Source organism: Rana temporaria, chromosome 6 (assembly GCF_905171775.1).
Source record: "Rana temporaria chromosome 6, aRanTem1.1, whole genome shotgun sequence".
In the NCBI taxonomy this organism is placed as follows: domain Eukaryota; kingdom Metazoa; phylum Chordata; class Amphibia; order Anura; family Ranidae; genus Rana; species Rana temporaria.
In genome coordinates, this window is record NC_053494.1 from 31,046,715 (window position 1) to 31,064,981 (window position 18,267).

Genomic DNA, 18,267 nt, shown 5'->3' on the forward strand with positions numbered 1-18,267 from the left:
TCGATTTCCCTTCTAAAAATGTGTTTTCTTTGTCTGAATTTCTCAATTCCTGTTCCTCTTCAGTAAGCTTGTCCCCATCATCCGAGCCGTTCTGGCTGGGGGTTAGTCAGCATGCTCGACCCCTCCCTTGGGACTACATCCCTGCGGGAAGACGCTGTGAACGTTCTACAGCTACCATAGTGTTCACAGCGTCTCCCCGCAGGGATGAAGTCCCAAGGGAGGGGGCGAGCATGCTGACTAACCCCCAGCCAGAACGGCTCGGATGATGGTGGAAAGCTTACTGAGGAGACCGCGACCCATGGCTGGGCACTAGCAGAGGACGTACCTGTACGTGCATATGCCCAGCCGTGCCATTCTGCCGACGTAAATGTGCAGGAGGCGGTCCTTAAGCGGTTAAAGTAACGCAGTGTCACATTGCAAAAAAAATGGCCTGGTCATGAAGGGGGGTAAACCTTCTAGGGCTGAAGAGGTTAATGCAGGTTTAGCCACATTTTTGTGCGATTACACACATTTTGTCCCTTTACATGCATACTCCGATTCCTTTTGTATTGAATTGTATTGTAATTGTATTGTCTGCCCTCATGGTGTAAAGCGCTGTGCAAACTGTTAGCGCTATATAAATCCTGTATAATAATATTAATTTAGGGTTTCAAATAGGATCCTGGTTTTCCAGATACAATTTTCGATTCGATTTTATCTGAATGCAGCTAAACTGAACGAACCTAAATGCAGGTAAAGGCTCAGTGTGAATTGTAATTGAAAAATCCTTACATTTATATGTTGGAAATGTCCTTGTAAATGCACATGTGACTGTACCAGTGTGAAGGAGGTCCTACAAGGGCAGAAAAATCCACAAGCAGCATCAGTGGTGATACCAACATCACATATACTATGAGCGCCACCTGCTGGGCAATAGAGTGTAAGGTTGAAACCCCATAAAGAACAATGTGCATATTGAGTAAGGTTTTCTCCACTTCATGATCTAGCAACTGACAAATTATTACAGTGCATCCAGAAAGTATTGACAGCACTTCACTTTTTACACAATTTGTTATGTTACATCCTTATTCCAAAATGGATAAAGATCATTATTTTCCTCAAAATTCTACAAACAAACAATACCCCATAATGACAATGTGAAAGAAGTTAGAAACCTTTTAACATTTATTAAAGCGGGAGTTCATCCTAAAAACAATTTTTAACATTAGATTGAGGCTCATTTTGTCAAGGGGAATCGGGTGTTTTTTTTTTTAAATCGAAGCAGTACTTACCGTTTTAGAGAGCGATCTTCTCCGTCGCTTCCGGGTATGGGCTGCGGGACTGGGCGTTCCTATTTGATTGACAGTCTTCCGACAGGCTTCCGACGGTCGCATACATCACGTCACGAGTAGCCGAAAGAAGCCGAACGTCGGTGCGGCTCTATACGGCGCCTGTGCACCGACGTTCGGCTACTTTCGGAAAATCGTGACGCGATGTATGCGACTGTCGGAAGCCTGTCGGAAGACTATATAATGTTAGGTGTAATGGCGCTAAAACACTAAAAAACTTAAAAAGACTTTAAAACAATAATCTCATCACTAGGCCCATTAATAAATAAGGAAATGTGTAAGTAGTAGATCCTCCAATATATGTGAATAAATGTGTTCCACTCTGGGTAAAATCCTGGAATACCATCCGTCATTCACAAAAATGTGGAGGGTATTTATAGTGGTAAATAATAATACGTAACCAATAATGCGTGAACAACTGTGCCAAAACACTGCACAATGTTGCAACAATGTAATCAAAAGTGGATAGTGAAAACAAATCCAATAATATTATAACACCAAAACCACTAATCTAATTAAAGTGCAGCGTGCAATGATTAAAGTGCAAAAATATTAGTTTAAGTGATCCATAATACAAATAGATGACATGCAAACTGCAGCATGAAAATAAATAAATGTCCAGTGAGGTAATAGAATATTACCAATGTCTCTAATAGTCCACCAATTGAAGTAGGAGTAGAGACAAAGTGACAATGATAAAGTGTTCCAGTGCATAAAATAATAAAAAATACAAATTCATGGATGAATGTTCAGTGAAAAAAATTGTGCTCCAAAACACAGGTCCTTATATCAACAGCGTTCAGTGATCAAATGCTGGATATGCATGCATGTTAAAACTTCCACCATCAGGCTTCCCAGAAGTGTCGGACAGACTAGGTGTTCCAGCCCCTTACCTCAAAGCGGCTTGTAATCAAGCCTAAATAGATATCTCCCAGGCAGTCTGCTGTTCATCAAACACCTCAATTCCACGATTCAAACACGGCTGCTTGAAGTCTCTCAGAGGGAATACAAAGCAAGGGGAGCCTCCATAGTGCAGTATTATTAAAACATTTATTGAAAAAAACAAGTAAACACTCACAGTAAGGTAATGAAAAAGTCGGCGTGTACAATCTAAGTGTCAACCCGCTTTGCGGCCGCGAGCGGGTGACGTCACCAGCAGCTCCTCCACGTCCTCACGCGTATCGCAACTGTTACACGTTGCTTACCCATCCTATGAGTAAGCAACGTGTAACAGTTGCGATACGCGTGAGGACGTGGAGGAGCTGCTGGTGACGTCACCCGCTCGCGGCCGCAAAGCGGGTTGACACTTAGATTGTACACGCCGACTTTTTCATTACCTTACTGTGAGTGTTTACTTGTTTTTTTCAATAAATGTTTTAATAATACTGCACTATGGAGGCTCCCCTTGCTTTGTATTCCCTCTGAGAGACTTCAAGCAGCCGTGTTTGAATCGTGGAATTGAGGTGTTTGATGAACAGCAGACTGCCTGGGAGATATCTATTTAGGCTTGATTACAAGCCGCTTTGAGGTAAGGGGCTGGAACACCTAGTCTGTCCGACACTTCTGGGAAGCCTGATGGTGGAAGTTTTAACATGCATGCATATCCAGCATTTGATCACTGAACGCTGTTGATATAAGGACCTGTGTTTTGGAGCACAATTTTTTTCACTGAACATTCATCCATGAATTTGTATTTTTTATTATTTTATGCACTGGAACACTTTATCATTGTCACTTTGTCTCTACTCCTACTTCAATTGGTGGACTATTAGAGACATTGGTAATATTCTATTACCTCACTGGACATTTATTTATTTTCATGCTGCAGTTTGCATGTCATCTATTTGTATTATGGATCACTTAAACTAATATTTTTGCACTTTAATCATTGCACGCTGCACTTTAATTAGATTAGTGGTTTTGGTGTTATAATATTATTGGATTTGTTTTCACTATCCACTTTTGATTACATTGTTGCAACATTGTGCAGTGTTTTGGCACAGTTGTTCACGCATTATTGGTTACGTATTATTATTTACCACTATAAATACCCTCCACATTTTTGTGAATGACGGATGGTATTCCAGGATTTTACCCAGAGTGGAACACATTTATTCACATATATTGGAGGATCTACTACTTACACATTTCCTTATTTATTAATGGGCCTAGTGATGAGATTATTGTTTTAAAGTCTTTTTAAGTTTTTTAGTGTTTTAGCGCCATTACACCTAACATTATATTATCTGCTTTGAGTGTGTGAACACTTTTCGTCGTGGCTGCTATTTTTTAATTTTAGTTTTAGTTTTTTAATTTAAAATTATCCTTGATTAGGGTGACTTGCGCATTGGTTCCCCCCTCTTATCATATCTGTCGGAAGACTGTCAATCAAATAGGAACACCCACTCCCGCAGCCCATACCCGGAAGCGGCGGAGAAGATCTATCTCTAAAACGGTAAGTACTGCTTTAACACTTTAACAAAAATAAAAATAAATCCCAAGTATTCACAGTCTTTGCTCAATACTTTGTTGAAACACCTTTGGCACTCAAGTCTTTTTGAGTATGATGCTACAAGCTTGGCACACCTATATCTGGGCAATTCTACTTTGTTGGACCTCCCAAGCTCCGTCAGGTTGGATGGGGAGCGTCGGTGCACAGCCATTTTCAGATCTCTCCAGAGATGTTCAACCAGGTTCACGTGAGGGCCACTCGAGGACATTCACAGAGTTTTCCTGTAGCCACTCCTTTGTTATCTTGGCTGTGCTTAGGGTCGTTGTCCGGTTGGAAGATGAACCTTCTCCCCAGTCTGAGGTCCAGGGTGCTCTGAAGCAGGTTTTCATCAAGGACATCTCTGTACATTGCTGCATTTCTCTTCACCTCATTGATTAGTCTTCCAACTTCTGCCGCTGAAAAACATCCCCACAGCATGATGCTGCCACCACCATGCTTCACTGTAGGGATGGTATTGGCCAGGTGATGAGCGGTGCCTGGTTTCCTCTAGACATGACGTTTGCCATTCAGGCCAAAGAGTTCAATCTTTGATTCATCAAACCAGAGAATTTTGTTTCTCATGATCTGAGAGTCCTTTAGGTGCTTTTTGGCAAACTCCCGGTGGGCTGTCATGTGCCTTTTACTGAGGAGTGGCTTCCATCTGGCCACTCTACCATACAGGCCTGATTGGTGGAGTGCTGCCGAGATGGTTGTTCTTCTGGAAGGTTCTCCTCTCACCACAGAGATGCTGGATCTGTCAGAGTGACCATCGGGTTCTTGGTCACCTCCCTGACTAAGGTCCTTCTCCCCTGATCGCTCAGGTTGGCCGGGCGGCCCGCTCTAGGAAGAGTCCTGGTGGTTCCAAACTATTTCCATTTATGGATGATGGAGACCACTGTGCTCATTCGGACCTTCGATGCTGCAGAAATGTTTCTGTACCCTTCCCCAGATCTGTGCCTCTAAACAATCCTGTCTCTAAGGTCTACAGACAATTCCTTGGACTTTATGGCTTGGTTTGTGCTCTGACATGCACTGTCACCTTTGGGACCTTATATAGACAGGTGTGTGCTTTTCCAAATCTTGTCCAATCAACTGAATTTACCACAGGTGGACTCCAACCAAGCTGTAGAAACATGTCCAGGATGATCAGTGGAAACAGGATGCACCTGAACTCAATTTTGAGTGTCGTGGCAAAGGCTGTACATACTTATTATGTAAATGAGATTTATTTTCTTTTTACTTTTAATAAATTTGCAAAGATTTCAAACAAACTTATTTCATGTTGTCATTATGGGGTATCGTCTGTAGAATTTAGAGGAAAATAATTAATTGAATCCATTTTGGAATAAGGCTGTGACATAATAAAATGTGGAAAAAGTGAAGCGCTGTGAATATTTTCCTGGATGTACTGTATTTCTAACATTGTGAATGGAAGTGTGTCGTTATACGTTTTTCTTTTAAATTAACTGGATTAATGTCAAACAAAAAAATGTAACATTAGGGCTCCATTCCCACCTAAGAGTATTGCAGCGACAGCTGCTGGACCACTTTTGTTTTTTTGCAAAATCGCGGTAAAAACGCACTGCATGCTTTTCTGCCACTTCTCCACTGAAGTCTATTGAACTAAAATCTCGAAAAAAAAAAAAACAGTTTTGCATTTAAAAAAGTCCCTGACACATTCCAGAGGCACAAAAAATGCATTGATGTGAACCTGTTCTATTGGAACCCATGTTAAAAAAAATGTCCTACGTTTCTGCAAAAAGCAAACAAGCATGAAAAAACGCATTGGTGTGAATGGAGCCTCAGACAGATGCAGGATAGCACTGCATCCTACACTTGATTCAAATATCGTTTTGTAGCACCGCAACCCATCACCAGCACCTGCTTCAGTGGAGGAAGTTGCAACATTCTCATTACAATGTAATGGAATACAGAATCAAAGCCATCAGCCTGCATCTTAAGAAAAAGGTGTACTTGGTAAACACAAAACCTCTTTAAAGCGGTAGTAAACCGCCGTTTTTTCCCCCAAACCTGCAAGGCAAAGTTATAATGTGCTTGTATGCATCACATTAACAAAAAACAATCAATTTTGAAAAAATAAAATAAAAAAAAAATCTATATATATATATATATTTTTTTTTTTTTACTTTGTGCTATAAAACACATCCAATAATAAAAAAAAAAAAAAAAAAATTTCTTTATCAATTTAGGCCAATAAGTATTCAGCGAAATGCCTTTCGGGTCGCCGCCGGTGTATGTGCGCACCCCAGACCCAGCAAACAAAATCAGGTACATGATTTCACACTGAAAGGCCGCCCTGCTGCAGTAAACGTATGTGGGGCAGTCCGGAAGCAGTTACAAAGGATTTCCAATGGCTACAATACTAAAAAGAGCAAGCGGACCGGATGAGTACCGAACTGTCAGGCTGCAGTAACAATGACGATGCAATTGCTTCTGACTCTTTACTTCAAGATTCAAGGATGAAGATCTTGTCAAATGGACATGAAAAGCACCAGATATCAGTGTTACTGCTGCTGTAGTTTAAAGTTCTGCAGAAGCAATTAAAATTAAATACAATAAAGGTAAAACTATAGTTATACAGTGTGTTCCCAAGAAACTGAATTATAAAAGATTAAAGTGAACAGGATATCTATGGTCAAAATTTCTATTCATATATTCATTTCCACGTTTCAGTTATGTGTTGCCTCTTATTACGCTGAATGATACTGCAATTTGTAAATTTACTTTGTGAAGATCCCCGCACATTTAATACCTTGAATTCTGTGACACGTAGACACTATGCCCTGTGAGTAGGCATGTCACATATTCCACAGAGCCTGCCTTCTGAACAAGGAGTTTCAGGAGGCAGAGTCCATACAGAAATCACTGCTTGCAGGCAGCAAGGTACCATGGGATAGGTAGTCCTTAGATATTGAAAGTAAACAGCAGAGGATAAGCTACAAAACATGCAGGGAATCCAGGAAGTTGTGGAAAGTGATGACCAGCAGACAGGCAGAACCCACAACATTTCAAGAAAACCCAGTGGTTCTCAACTCCTGTCCTCAGGCCAGGTTTGCAAGATAACGGAAATACATTACAGGTGATATCATTTGCTGTTCAGTGATTGCAGTATTCAAGTCTGCATCTCCCCAAGGTAATACTTACAATCTGGTCTGTTGGTGGGTCCTGTGGACAGGGTTGATGACCACTGAAGAAAGTTTATATTAGACTGTCAAAAATAACTATTATATGTATTGTTTTTACAGTGCTGATGACCATAGATTTCCTTTAATCGGGGTACATACCTTGGATGTGGTTCCTATCAGTACACCATCCTGACTCCAGCAAATGCTCTGCACAAGGTCACTGTGATTATCCAGCGCTAAAAAAAAAAAAAAGGAAAAAATGGAGACACGAGGGTCACTTCCACTTCCATAAGGGGTACAAGACACACTTTGTCTAAACAAGCATAGTGAGAGGATAAGCGATAAAACATGAACTATTTACAACATTGATCAATTCACTGAGCTGTGGCATTTGTTAAAAATTAGAGCTGATTTTGTTTTAATTTTTCTATTTAAAAAAGGGAACTTTAGTCAGAAAATTAAGTCCTGCTAGATCACTTTAGGCTGGCCCATTTTACAGGTATAGCTTACGGTATGTAAAAAATGGTATGTATAATTAATTGCCTTTACTGTTTAAAATCCAGTAATACGCTGTCACCTCCCACTCTGCACATGCTCAGTTGGCTCTCTATTTTTAGGCACTGTGCCGAATTTGTATAGGCCGATCTGCTGACAGCCTTAACCACCTCCTGCCCGCCATATAGACAAAATGATGGCGGACAGGGTCGCTCATTTGTTCTGGGACAACGTCATGTGACGTCATCCCACTCTAGACGTGCAGCATGGCTATCGGAAGCGCGCTTTGTCCCCGGGATACGGCGCATCCCCGATCTCGGTAAAGAGCCGATGACGAAGCTCTTTACCCATGTGATCACATTTAAACAAGGAAATGCCTGTTATCTATTTTCCTCTCCTCACACTGGTAGCATGTGAAAAAAGAAGAGCTGATCAGTGGCATTTCCTCACAGGGGAGACCTGCACAGGTCATCAGTGCCCCGATTATCTGTTCAGCCCCAACAGTGCCCAGCAGTGACGCCAGTCAGTGCCCATCAGTGATGCCAGTCAGTGCTGCATATCAGTGCCACCTTTCAGTGCCTGCACATCAGTGCCACCTTTCAGTGCCACATATCAGTTGTTCAATAGAATTTGATTAAACTTAAAGTCACTTAGCCAGATTCAGAAAGAGTTAAGCCGGCGTATCAGTAGATACGCCGTCGTAACTCTGAATCTGCGCCGTCGTACATTTAAGTGTATTCTCAAATTGAGATACACTTAAATCTAGCTAAGATACGACAGCCTGCTCTGTCGTATCTTAGCTTTCTATTTAGGCCGGCCGCTAGGGGCGTGAACGCTGATTTACGCCTAGAATGCGTAAATCAGCAAGATACGCCTATTCACGAACATACGCTTGCCCGTCGCAGTAAAGATACGCCGTGTACATAAGGCGTTTTCAGGCCTAAAGTTATTCCACCAAAAAGATGGCCTAGCCAATGTTACGTATGGACGTCGGAACCGCGTCGAATTTTGAAAATGTTACGCCGTTTGCGTATGGGGCTGGACGTAATTTACGTTCACATCGAAACCAATACGTTTTTGCGGCGTAAGTCGGTGCATGTGCACTGGGATACGTCCACGGACGGCGCATGTGTTGTTCGTTCGGCCCCTCATTTGCATGGGGTCACGGTTCATTTTAATACAACACGCCCACTGCCTTGCTAATTTGAATTAGGCACGCTTACGCCGGACCATTTACGCTACACCGCCGTAACTTAGGATGCAAGTGCAGGCGTAGCGTATGAGATACGCTACGCCTGCACAAACTTAAGCCAGGTCTTTCTGAATCTAGCTAACTCTGCCCCAAATAAAAAAAAAAAAGCACCTTTAAGTTTCTTTTCACCTAGCTGAAAAAGTGACAGTCACAAGAAATGCTACATTCTAGAGTTTAACAAGAGTGCCACTTTAAGTGTATTCCCATTTTTGGAATAGCTGTTGACAACAGATACCTGCGAGGGACATTTCTCTGGAGAGATCCCAGATCTGAGCAGATTTTCCAGCTGCAGAGACCAGTAGGTTGTCAGCTGAGGGGTGAAACTGCAAAGCCTTCACTTGTCCCCCTGTCGATGACATTGTCCCCTTGGGATCAGCCGCATCTCCAGATTCAGTCAACTGCCACAGCTTGATCTGCAAAACAAGGCAAGAAGGATAACAAACCTCAATTATATCTTAGATAACAGATTCACTGCAAATGCACAATAAATATGGAAAAGGTAATTCTTTAAAGCATTCCAAGGGAAACCAAAGTTAGCCCCGGTAATTTGTTCATGCGCTGCAAGGGTTAAATGCTAATTTTGTCTATCAGCAGAAATACTTTTTTTTTTTTGGTCCTGCAGGCGTCCCTCAGCCATCATAAACCATGCAGGGCCAATGGCTTGTGTGTGAGGACATTGAGTACTTCCCACATCTTGAAGTACATCAGTAAAGCAGATAGGAGTGACCGCTGCCAGGGAAGGTGGAATAAGGTATTTTTTTTCCTCAATCCCTTGGCAAATCTTGGCACTCCAGATGTTTTGGAACTACATTTGCCATGATGCTCAGCGACAAAGCAGAGTACTTGAGCATCATGGGAAATGTAGTTCCAAAACATCTGGGGTGCCAAGTTTCGCCATCACTGCCCTAGATCAGGGGTCTCCATACTTTTCAAGCAAAGGGCCAGTTTACTGCCTTTGAGGATTTCAGGGGGGCCGGATTCTGACCAATGGGAGTAGAAAATGCCACAGGGCCGAGCATCAGTGAGAATAAACATGGCCCCAGTGTTGGTGGGCAGTAGGAGGAGGAATAGTGCTCCATCATTGCTATTAGTGGAAGAAATAGAGCCCAATTGTTGGTGTCATTGGGAGGAATAGTGCCTCATATTGTTGGGAGCAATACTGCCCCAAGGGCCAGATAAAGTATAGCAAAGGGCCACATCCGGCCCTCGGGCCACAGTTTGGAGACCCCTGCCATAGTTCATCATCAACCCTGTCCTCAGGGCCCACTAACAGGCCAGGTTTTATGTATTGCCTTGGGGAGATGCAGACTAGAATACTGCAGTCACTGAGCAGCAAATATCACCTGTGATGTATTTCAGTTATCTTGCAGACCTGGCCTGTTAGTGAGCCCTGAGGACAGGGTTGATGACTACTGCCCTAGACAAAACATGCATTTAACGGAGCAAGGGTTAACTTTTGTTTTCCCTAGAGTACCACTTTAAAAAGGAAAATTGTGTTATATAGGGATGGTACGATACGCTGTTACAACACATAGCACTGTTTTTTTCCCCCCACTTTTTTTGAAAAATTTCATGTATTCCGCTATATGAGCTGCAGCACATCATAATGCGCTGCGGAGTGCCATTGCATTGATCTGCATAGAACAAACAAGCCCTTAGCCCCCATTCACACCTGAGCGTTTTGTAGCTTGAAGCTTGAAGCCTGAAGCTACAAAACGCTGGAGGGGAAAAAAATCTATTATTCTCTATGGAGATGGTTCGCATCTCCACTTCAAAACGCCTGAAGCCAGAAGCTCAAACAAGTTCTGGGACTTGTTTTTTTAGGCAGATTTGGGCGTTTTTTCTGCTTTTTACAATGGTGACCTTTTGACCTGTACAAAATCGTGGTAAAGAACGCGGTAAAAAAAACGCTGCAAAAATCGCAGTAAAATTGCGCGACTTTCTGCCTGAAAACGCTATGCTCAGGTGTGATTGGGGCCTAATGGTTAAGGCCCCTTTCACACGGGGCAGATCCGTTTTAGGGGTCTCCGCTTACTCAGCGGAAACGCTCCGCTGATCCCTGCTGAGCAGCCGGATGACAGGTCCGTTTCCACTTACTGTGCACAGATGGAAATGTCAGAGTCCCGCTCTCCTCTATGGGGAGATCGGATGAAAACTAACAGCCTGTCCGTTTTCATCCAATCCAAGGTCTCTCTTCAGCAGATTTTGTCAGACTGGATGTCAGAGGACACATATCCGCTGACATCCACCTCCTCATAGAACACAATGGGTGGCCCGATCGGGTCCATCAGAAAAACAGACAGGCAGGCTCGATCGGTCAGATCGGGTGAAAGGGGCCTAATAGTGAATGTTGCTTATCTTTTTAATCTTCAAGTGTATAAACAGATACTGTAGATTACTCACTATTGCTGTGCTACATATTCAGGCGGTACAGTAAAGTAGATGGGAAACTGTACTTTAAATTAAGAGATTAACAATCCCTTTTGCAAATTTCAACGTCCTTGCTTCTGTTTATATCTCCTGGCTGCCACTAGAGGGAGACCTTACAATATCGTTGCCTAACTGCACATTACGGTATATTTATTAATTACAGGTACATTTATAGCTCCGTCAATTCATGCAGTGCTTTACATACAGTATATCTAATATACACCAGTCCCTGCCCTCAAGGTGCTTACAATCTAAGGTCCCTAACTCACAATTATACATAAACATAATGGCCCAGATGCTCGTAGGAGATACGACGGCGTATCTCCAGATACGCCGTCATATCTCTGATTCTGAGCCGTCGTATCTTGGCGCCTGATTCAAAGAATCAGATAGGCCAGAATTTGTATAAGATACGACCAGCGTAAGTCTCCTACGCCGTCGTATCTTAACTGCATATTTACGCTGGCCGCTAGGGGCGTGTACGCTGATTTACGCCTAGAAATATGTAAATCAGCTAGATACGCCAATTCACGAACGTACGCCTGGCCGACGCAGTACAGATACGCCGTTTACGTTAGGCTTTTCCCGGCGTAAAGTTACCCCTGCTATATGAGGCGTAGATGAGGCGTAGCAATGTTAAGTATGGACGTCGGAACAGCGTAAAATTGTTCACGTCTTACGTCGTTTGCGTAAGAAGTTTGCGAAGGGCTGTGCGTCATTTACGTTCACGTCAAAAGCATTGGCTTTTTGCGGGTTAATTTGGAGCATGCGCACTGAGATACTTTAACGGACGGCGCATGCGCTGTTCGTAAAAAGCGTCATTTACGTGGGGTCACATTACATTTACATAACACACGCCCACATGTTCTACATTTGAATTAGGCGGGCTTACGCCGGCCTATTTACGCTACGCCGCCTCAACTTTGGTTTGAGAATACTGCACTTGCCTGTCAAAGTTGCGGAGGCGTAACGTAAATAGGATACGCTACGCCCGCACAAAGATGCGCACTTCTACGTGAATCTGGGCCAATATGGCCAATTTAGACTGGATACAATTAACCTCACAGCATGTCTTTGGAAGGAAAGCAGAGTACCCAGAGGAAACCAACGCAGGCACAGGGAGAACATGCAAACCCTAAGCAGGTAGTGCTGAGGTTGGGATTTGAACAGACAACCCTAGTGCTGCTAGGAGGAAATGCTAACCATTTAGCCACTGTCTAACCCAAGAGCAAAAATGTTATATATTTCATCTTACCAATCCCTAGATGTGGTGACTGCATTAGTTTTGCAGTTTCTGTAAGTAGGGCAGCACAGTGGCTAAGTGGTTAGCACTTCCACCTAGCAGCACTAGGGTCTATTTCGAATTCCAACCACGGCACTACCTGCATGGAGTTTGCACGTTCTCCCTGTACCTTTGTGGGTTTCCTCCCACACTCAATAGATATGCTGATAAAATAATTGGTTCCGGTGTCAATTGGCCCAAGTATGTGTATGTATGAATGTAAGTTATAGACCGTAGATTGTAAGCTCCTTAAGCAGGGACTGATGTGAATGTACAATGTATATGCAAAGTGCTGCGTAAATGGTTTGTGCTATACCAGGGGTCTCCAAACTTTTCAAACAAAGGGCCACTTTATTGTCCTTCAAACTTTAGAATGGGCCGGATTGTGTCCGGTGGGTGCAGAAAATGTCCCGGGCCCCAGCACCAGTAAGAATAAACGTGGTCTCAGGGTTGGTGGTCAGTAGGAGGAGGAGTAGGGCCCCTATCAGTAGGAGGAATAGTATCCCATCATTGATATCAGTAGAAGAAATAGTGCCCCCTTGTTGGTGTCAGTGGAAGGAATAATGCCTCATATCAGTTGGAGGAATAGTGCCCCAAGGGCCGCATAAAGGCTAGCAAAGGGCCGCAGTTTGGAGACCCCTGTGCTATACAAATGCCTGTAATAAGTAAATGAATAAATAAATAAATAAATAAATACAGAAAACACTGGCTAATCTTGGGGCCCAGTAATTTTCTGGGTACTGAACGCTCTCTGTGATCTACAAAATGCCTCTCCCTAAATTATATGGGGGAGGGAGGATTCTATAGTTCCAACACACTTCCTGCCCGGGGTGACAACTTCTTCATAGATACAGTACATTGTAGAAACAAGTGTGACTCTAAGAACGGAAGTGTGCTACCAGCAGGATTACTAGGTAAAATAAAAGAAGAAAAAATATATATATAAATAAGTATATATATATATATATATATATATATATATATATATATATATATATATATATATATATATATATATATATATATATATAAATAAATAAAATGAACGTATCATAGTTTATCACCATGCCACGGGCGTGCAGAATTTTATAGCATGACATGCTTGGTATCTTTTTACTTGGCTTAACGTCACCTTTTATATTTTAAAAAGAATTGGGCCTCTGCTTAAAAAAAAAAAAAAGGTTTGGGAGTTTAAAGTAGCTTTTTAGATTTTTTTTTTTTTTAAAGTCAGAATTGGCCTGAGCGTAAAGTGGTACGAAACCCACAACATTAAAATCAATCTGTATATGCAGTATAGCATGCTTGTTACACTCACTGTAGAACCTAAGGGGTTAATCCTCTGCATTGTGTAAAAAATGCATGTTGACAAGGGGAGTAGAGGTGGGCGGGGAGTATACTGACATCACGACTCCACCCACAGAGCTCCAGACAACAGAACCACCCACAGAATGTGCAGTTGTTAAGTTCTTATAACAGACAGAGGGGAGACATTGGACAGGTAAGGATACATGCAGGAGGCATCTATAGCCTTATAGATCAGCACTATGGCAGTAGTTTAGAAAGGATGAGAGGGGCTTTACATCCACTTTAACCACTTCCCGACCTCCTCATGTACATTTACGTCGGCAGAATGGCACGGACAGGCACATCAACGTACCTGTACGTGCCTGCCTAGACGTGGCGTGGGTGGGGGGTCCGATCGGGACCCCCCCCGGTACATGCGGAGGTCTGGTCCGCTCGGGGAGCGATCCGGGACGACGGCGCGGCTATTTGTTTATAGCTGCTCCGTCGCGATCGCTCCCCGGAGCTGAAGAACGGGGAGAGCCGTGTGTAAACACGGCTTCCCCGTGCTTCACTGTGGCGGCGCATCGATCGAGTGATCCCTTTTATTAGGGAGACTCGATCGATGATGTCAGTCCTACAGCCACACCCCCCTACACTAGTAAACACATACACAGTGATCCCTAAATGTTACAGCGCCCCCTGTGGTTAACTCCCAAACTGCAACTGTCATTTTCACAATAAACAATGCAATTTAAATGCATTTTTTGCTGTGAAAATGACAATGGTCCCAAAAATGTGTCATAATTGTCCGAAGTGTCCGCCATAATGTCACGAAAAAAAAAATCGCTGATCGCCGCCATTACTAGTAAAAAAAAATAAAAAAAATAAAAATGCAAAAAAACTATCCCCTATTTTGTAAACGCTATAAATTTTGCGCAAACCAACCGATAAACGATTATTGCGATTTTTTTTACCAAAAATAGGTAGAAGAATACGTATCGGCCTAAACTGAGGAAAAAAAAAATTTTATATATGTTTTTGGGGAATATTTATTACAGCAAAAAGTAAAAAATATTGCATTTTGTTCAAAATTGTCGATCTATTTTTGTTTATAGCGCAAAAAATAAAAACCGCAGAGGTGATCAAATACCACCAAAAGAAAGCTCTATTTGTGGGGAAAAAAGGACGCCAATTTTGTTTGGGAGCCACGTCGCACGACCGCGCAATTGTCTGTTAAAGGGTCACTAAAGGAATTTTTTTTTTTAGCTAAATAGCTTCCTTTACCTTACTGCAGTCCTGGTTTCATGTCCTCATTGTTCGTTTTTGCTTTTAATGTTGCTGTAAATCCTCTCTGTTCTGGACACTTCCTGGTTGCCTGTTTCCTGATAACCACAGTGCTGGGAGATTTCTCACGGTGGTCACTAATGTGATTATTGTGTGTAAAACGAAACTGGATTGGTGCTGAGGAGTTTTAGACAAAGTATCACTGCTCTCTATTGGCTGACTGCCCTCTAGTGGCTCTCTGTACATCAGAGAACCAGGAAACAACAGCAAAAACGAAACTACACTGCAGGCACATAATATGATTGTTTTTTTATCTATTTTTAATCATTTTTAAAAGGAATCAGTTAACTATTATGTCTCTATGCCCTGTAAACAATCATTTCAGCTAAAAAAAAAAATTCCTTTAGTGACCCTTTAACCACTTGCTTACTGGGCACATATACCCCCCTCCTGCCCAGGTGAAATTTCAGCTTTCGGCACTGCATCGCTTTAACTAACAATTGCGCGGTCGTGCGACGTGGCTCCCAAACAAAATTGACGTCCTTTTTTCCCCACAAGTAGAGCTTTCTTTTGGTGGTATTTGATCGCCTGTGCGGTTTTTATTTTTTGCGCTATAAACAAAGAAGCGAGACAATTTTGAAAAAAATACAATATTTTTTACTTCTTGCTATAATAAATATCCCAATTTAAAAAAAAAAAAACATTTTTTTTTCTCAGTTTAGGCCGATACGTATTCTTCTACATATTTTTGGTAAAAAAAAAAAAAAAAATCGCAATAAGCGACTGGTTTGCGCAAAAGTTATAGCGCTTACAAAATAGGGGACAGAATTATTTTTTTTTAATTATTTTTTTTTACTAGAAATGGCGGCGATCTGCGATTTTTAATGGGACTGCGACGTTATGGCGGACACATCGGACACATTTTTGGCGCCATTCACATTTATACTGCGATCAGTGCTATAAATATGCACTAATTACAGTATAAATGTGACTGGCATTGAAGGGGTTAACATTAGGGGGTGAGGAAGGGGTTAAATGTATCCCTGCTTAGTGTTCTAACTGTAGGTGGAGGGGGGGGTGACTGGGGGGGTGACCGATCTGTGTCCCTATGTACAAGAGACACAGATCGGTCTCCTCTCCAGAGACAGCACCGCTGTCTCTGTGTAAAACGGCAATGAGAGATGATCTCATATGTTTACATATGAGATCCTCTCTCATTGGCCGCACAGATCGCCTCGCGAACGGCCACTCTGATTGGCCGTTCGCGGCGATCTGTAATTGGCTGTGTCCGAGGGACACGGCCAACACAGATTTTCCCCGCAGCCGTCAATTGACGGCAGTTTGGAAATTGGGATCCGCACTGCAGCCGTCAATTGACGGCAGGCGGATCCCAAGTGGTTAAAGCGAGGCAGTCCCGAACTGTAAAAACCCCTTGGGTCTTTAGGCAGCATATTGGTCCGGGGCTTAAGTGGTTAAGGTCAAAAACCTCCCAACTTTACAACCACTTTTTCTTAGCAGGCAAAGAAGGCAAGTGATGTCTGAAATGTTGAAATGTTCCTACTCACTGTTTGGTCAGCAGATCCTGTGACCAGGAGATTGTCATCGAAAGGTGAAAAGGCAAAGTCTGTCACCACATCTGAGGGAGCAGAGAGAAGAGACAGGAATAAATGGAAGGAAAAACATATAATAATACATTGGAGGACCGAGACATGAAAATCTTTTTTTTTGTAAGGCAGAAAATAATAACTTTAGAAACATTTTGGTAAGAACCATTGCATTCCAAAATGTCCATATAACAACTGATTTTCTATTCTGAAAAGATCAGTTTCTCATTTTTTTTTACACTTTTACTTTTCTAGATGGAATATATTGAGTGCCATCATACCTCTATATAGTTGTTGCTGAGTTGCCTCATTGTGAGGCTAATGATGGGGTTGTTTTAGTTAAAAAAGATTTTCTTAACTGGCATGAAATTTTGGTAATGGTTTTATGAATCTTTGTGTTGTGAACACATAAAAAAAACATACTAGCATTGCTAATTTCACTACGTGGTCTGTATACTCCTTGTGTTTTGTGTATGGAGTGTATTGATGTAGGTGCACGGAGAAAAGTTGCTCCTTTTAGTCATATTGGCATCATTAATTCTGAAGACTCATAACACTTCCAAAATACTTGTGAGATTGCAAGTACTTCATTATTTTATTAAAGGGGTTGTAAAGGTACAATTTTTTTTCCTAAATAGCTTCCTTTTGTACTGTTGTATAAATCTTTTCAATAAAAATAATTGAAACATAAAGCAGAATCAAAAAGGGGTTGTAAAGGTAAAAATATTTTTTCCCAAATAGCTTCCTTTACCTTAGTGCAGTCCTCCTTCACTTACCTCATCCTTCCATTTTGCTTTTAAATGTCCTTATTTCTTCTGAGAAATCCTCACTTCCTGTTCTTCTGTCTGTAACTCCACACAGTAATGTGAGGCTTTCTCCCTGGTGTGGAGTGTTGTGCTCGGCCCCTCCCTTGGACTACAGGAGAGTCAGGACGCTCTCTACGTTGCAGATAGAGAAAGGAGCTGTGTGTTAATGGGCGTCCTGACTCTCCTGTTGTCCAAGGGAGGGGGCGAGCATGACACTCGGATTTCTCGGAAGAAATAAGGACATTTAAAAGCAAAATGGAAGGATGAGGTAAGTGAAGGAGGACTGCACTAAGGTAAAGGAAGCTATTTAGGGAAAAAAATAATTGTACCTTTACAACCCCTTTAATAAAATAACGAAGTACTTGCAATCTCACAAGTATTTTGGAAGTGTTATGAGACTTCAGAATTAATGATGCTAATATGACTAAGGCCCCTTGCACACTGGGGCGTTTTTCATGCGGTACAGCGCTAAAAATAGCGCTGCTATACCGCATGAAAAATCATGCCCTGTAGTGTTCAATGTGAAAGCCCGAAGGCTTTCACATTGAAGCGGTGCGCTAACAGGAGCGCACCAAAAGTCCTGCTAGCCGCATCTTTACCGCGGTATAGGAGCGGTGTGTTCACCGCTCCTATACCGCGCCTTCCCATTGAAATCAATGGGAAAGCGCGGCAATACCGTGGTATTAACCCTTTTTCGGCCGCTAGCGGGGGTTAAAACCTCACCGCTAGCGCCCGAATATCGCGGTAAATACGACGGTATAGCCGCGCTACAAATAGCGCGGCTATACCGTCACCGCGGCTCCACGCTGCAATGTGAAAGCAGCCTAAAAGAAGCAACTTTTCTCCGTGCACCTACATCAATACA

The 18,267-nt window shown here is 42.4% G+C and overlaps 1 protein-coding gene across 1 annotated transcript in view; it reads right to left on the reverse strand.

Moving 5' to 3' along the window:
* Positions 1–18,267, reverse strand: part of LOC120943338 (coronin-7-like) — a 268,405-nt gene that overhangs the window by 226,105 nt on the left and 24,033 nt on the right. The window contains exons 4-6 of the mRNA XM_040356578.1: positions 16,558–16,628; positions 8,948–9,125; positions 7,125–7,201 (exon numbers count right to left, since the gene is read on the reverse strand). Of these exons, the coding sequence (XP_040212512.1) occupies positions 7,125–7,201; positions 8,948–9,125; positions 16,558–16,628 (326 nt within the window). The remainder of the gene's footprint in view (positions 1–7,124; positions 7,202–8,947; positions 9,126–16,557; positions 16,629–18,267) is intronic.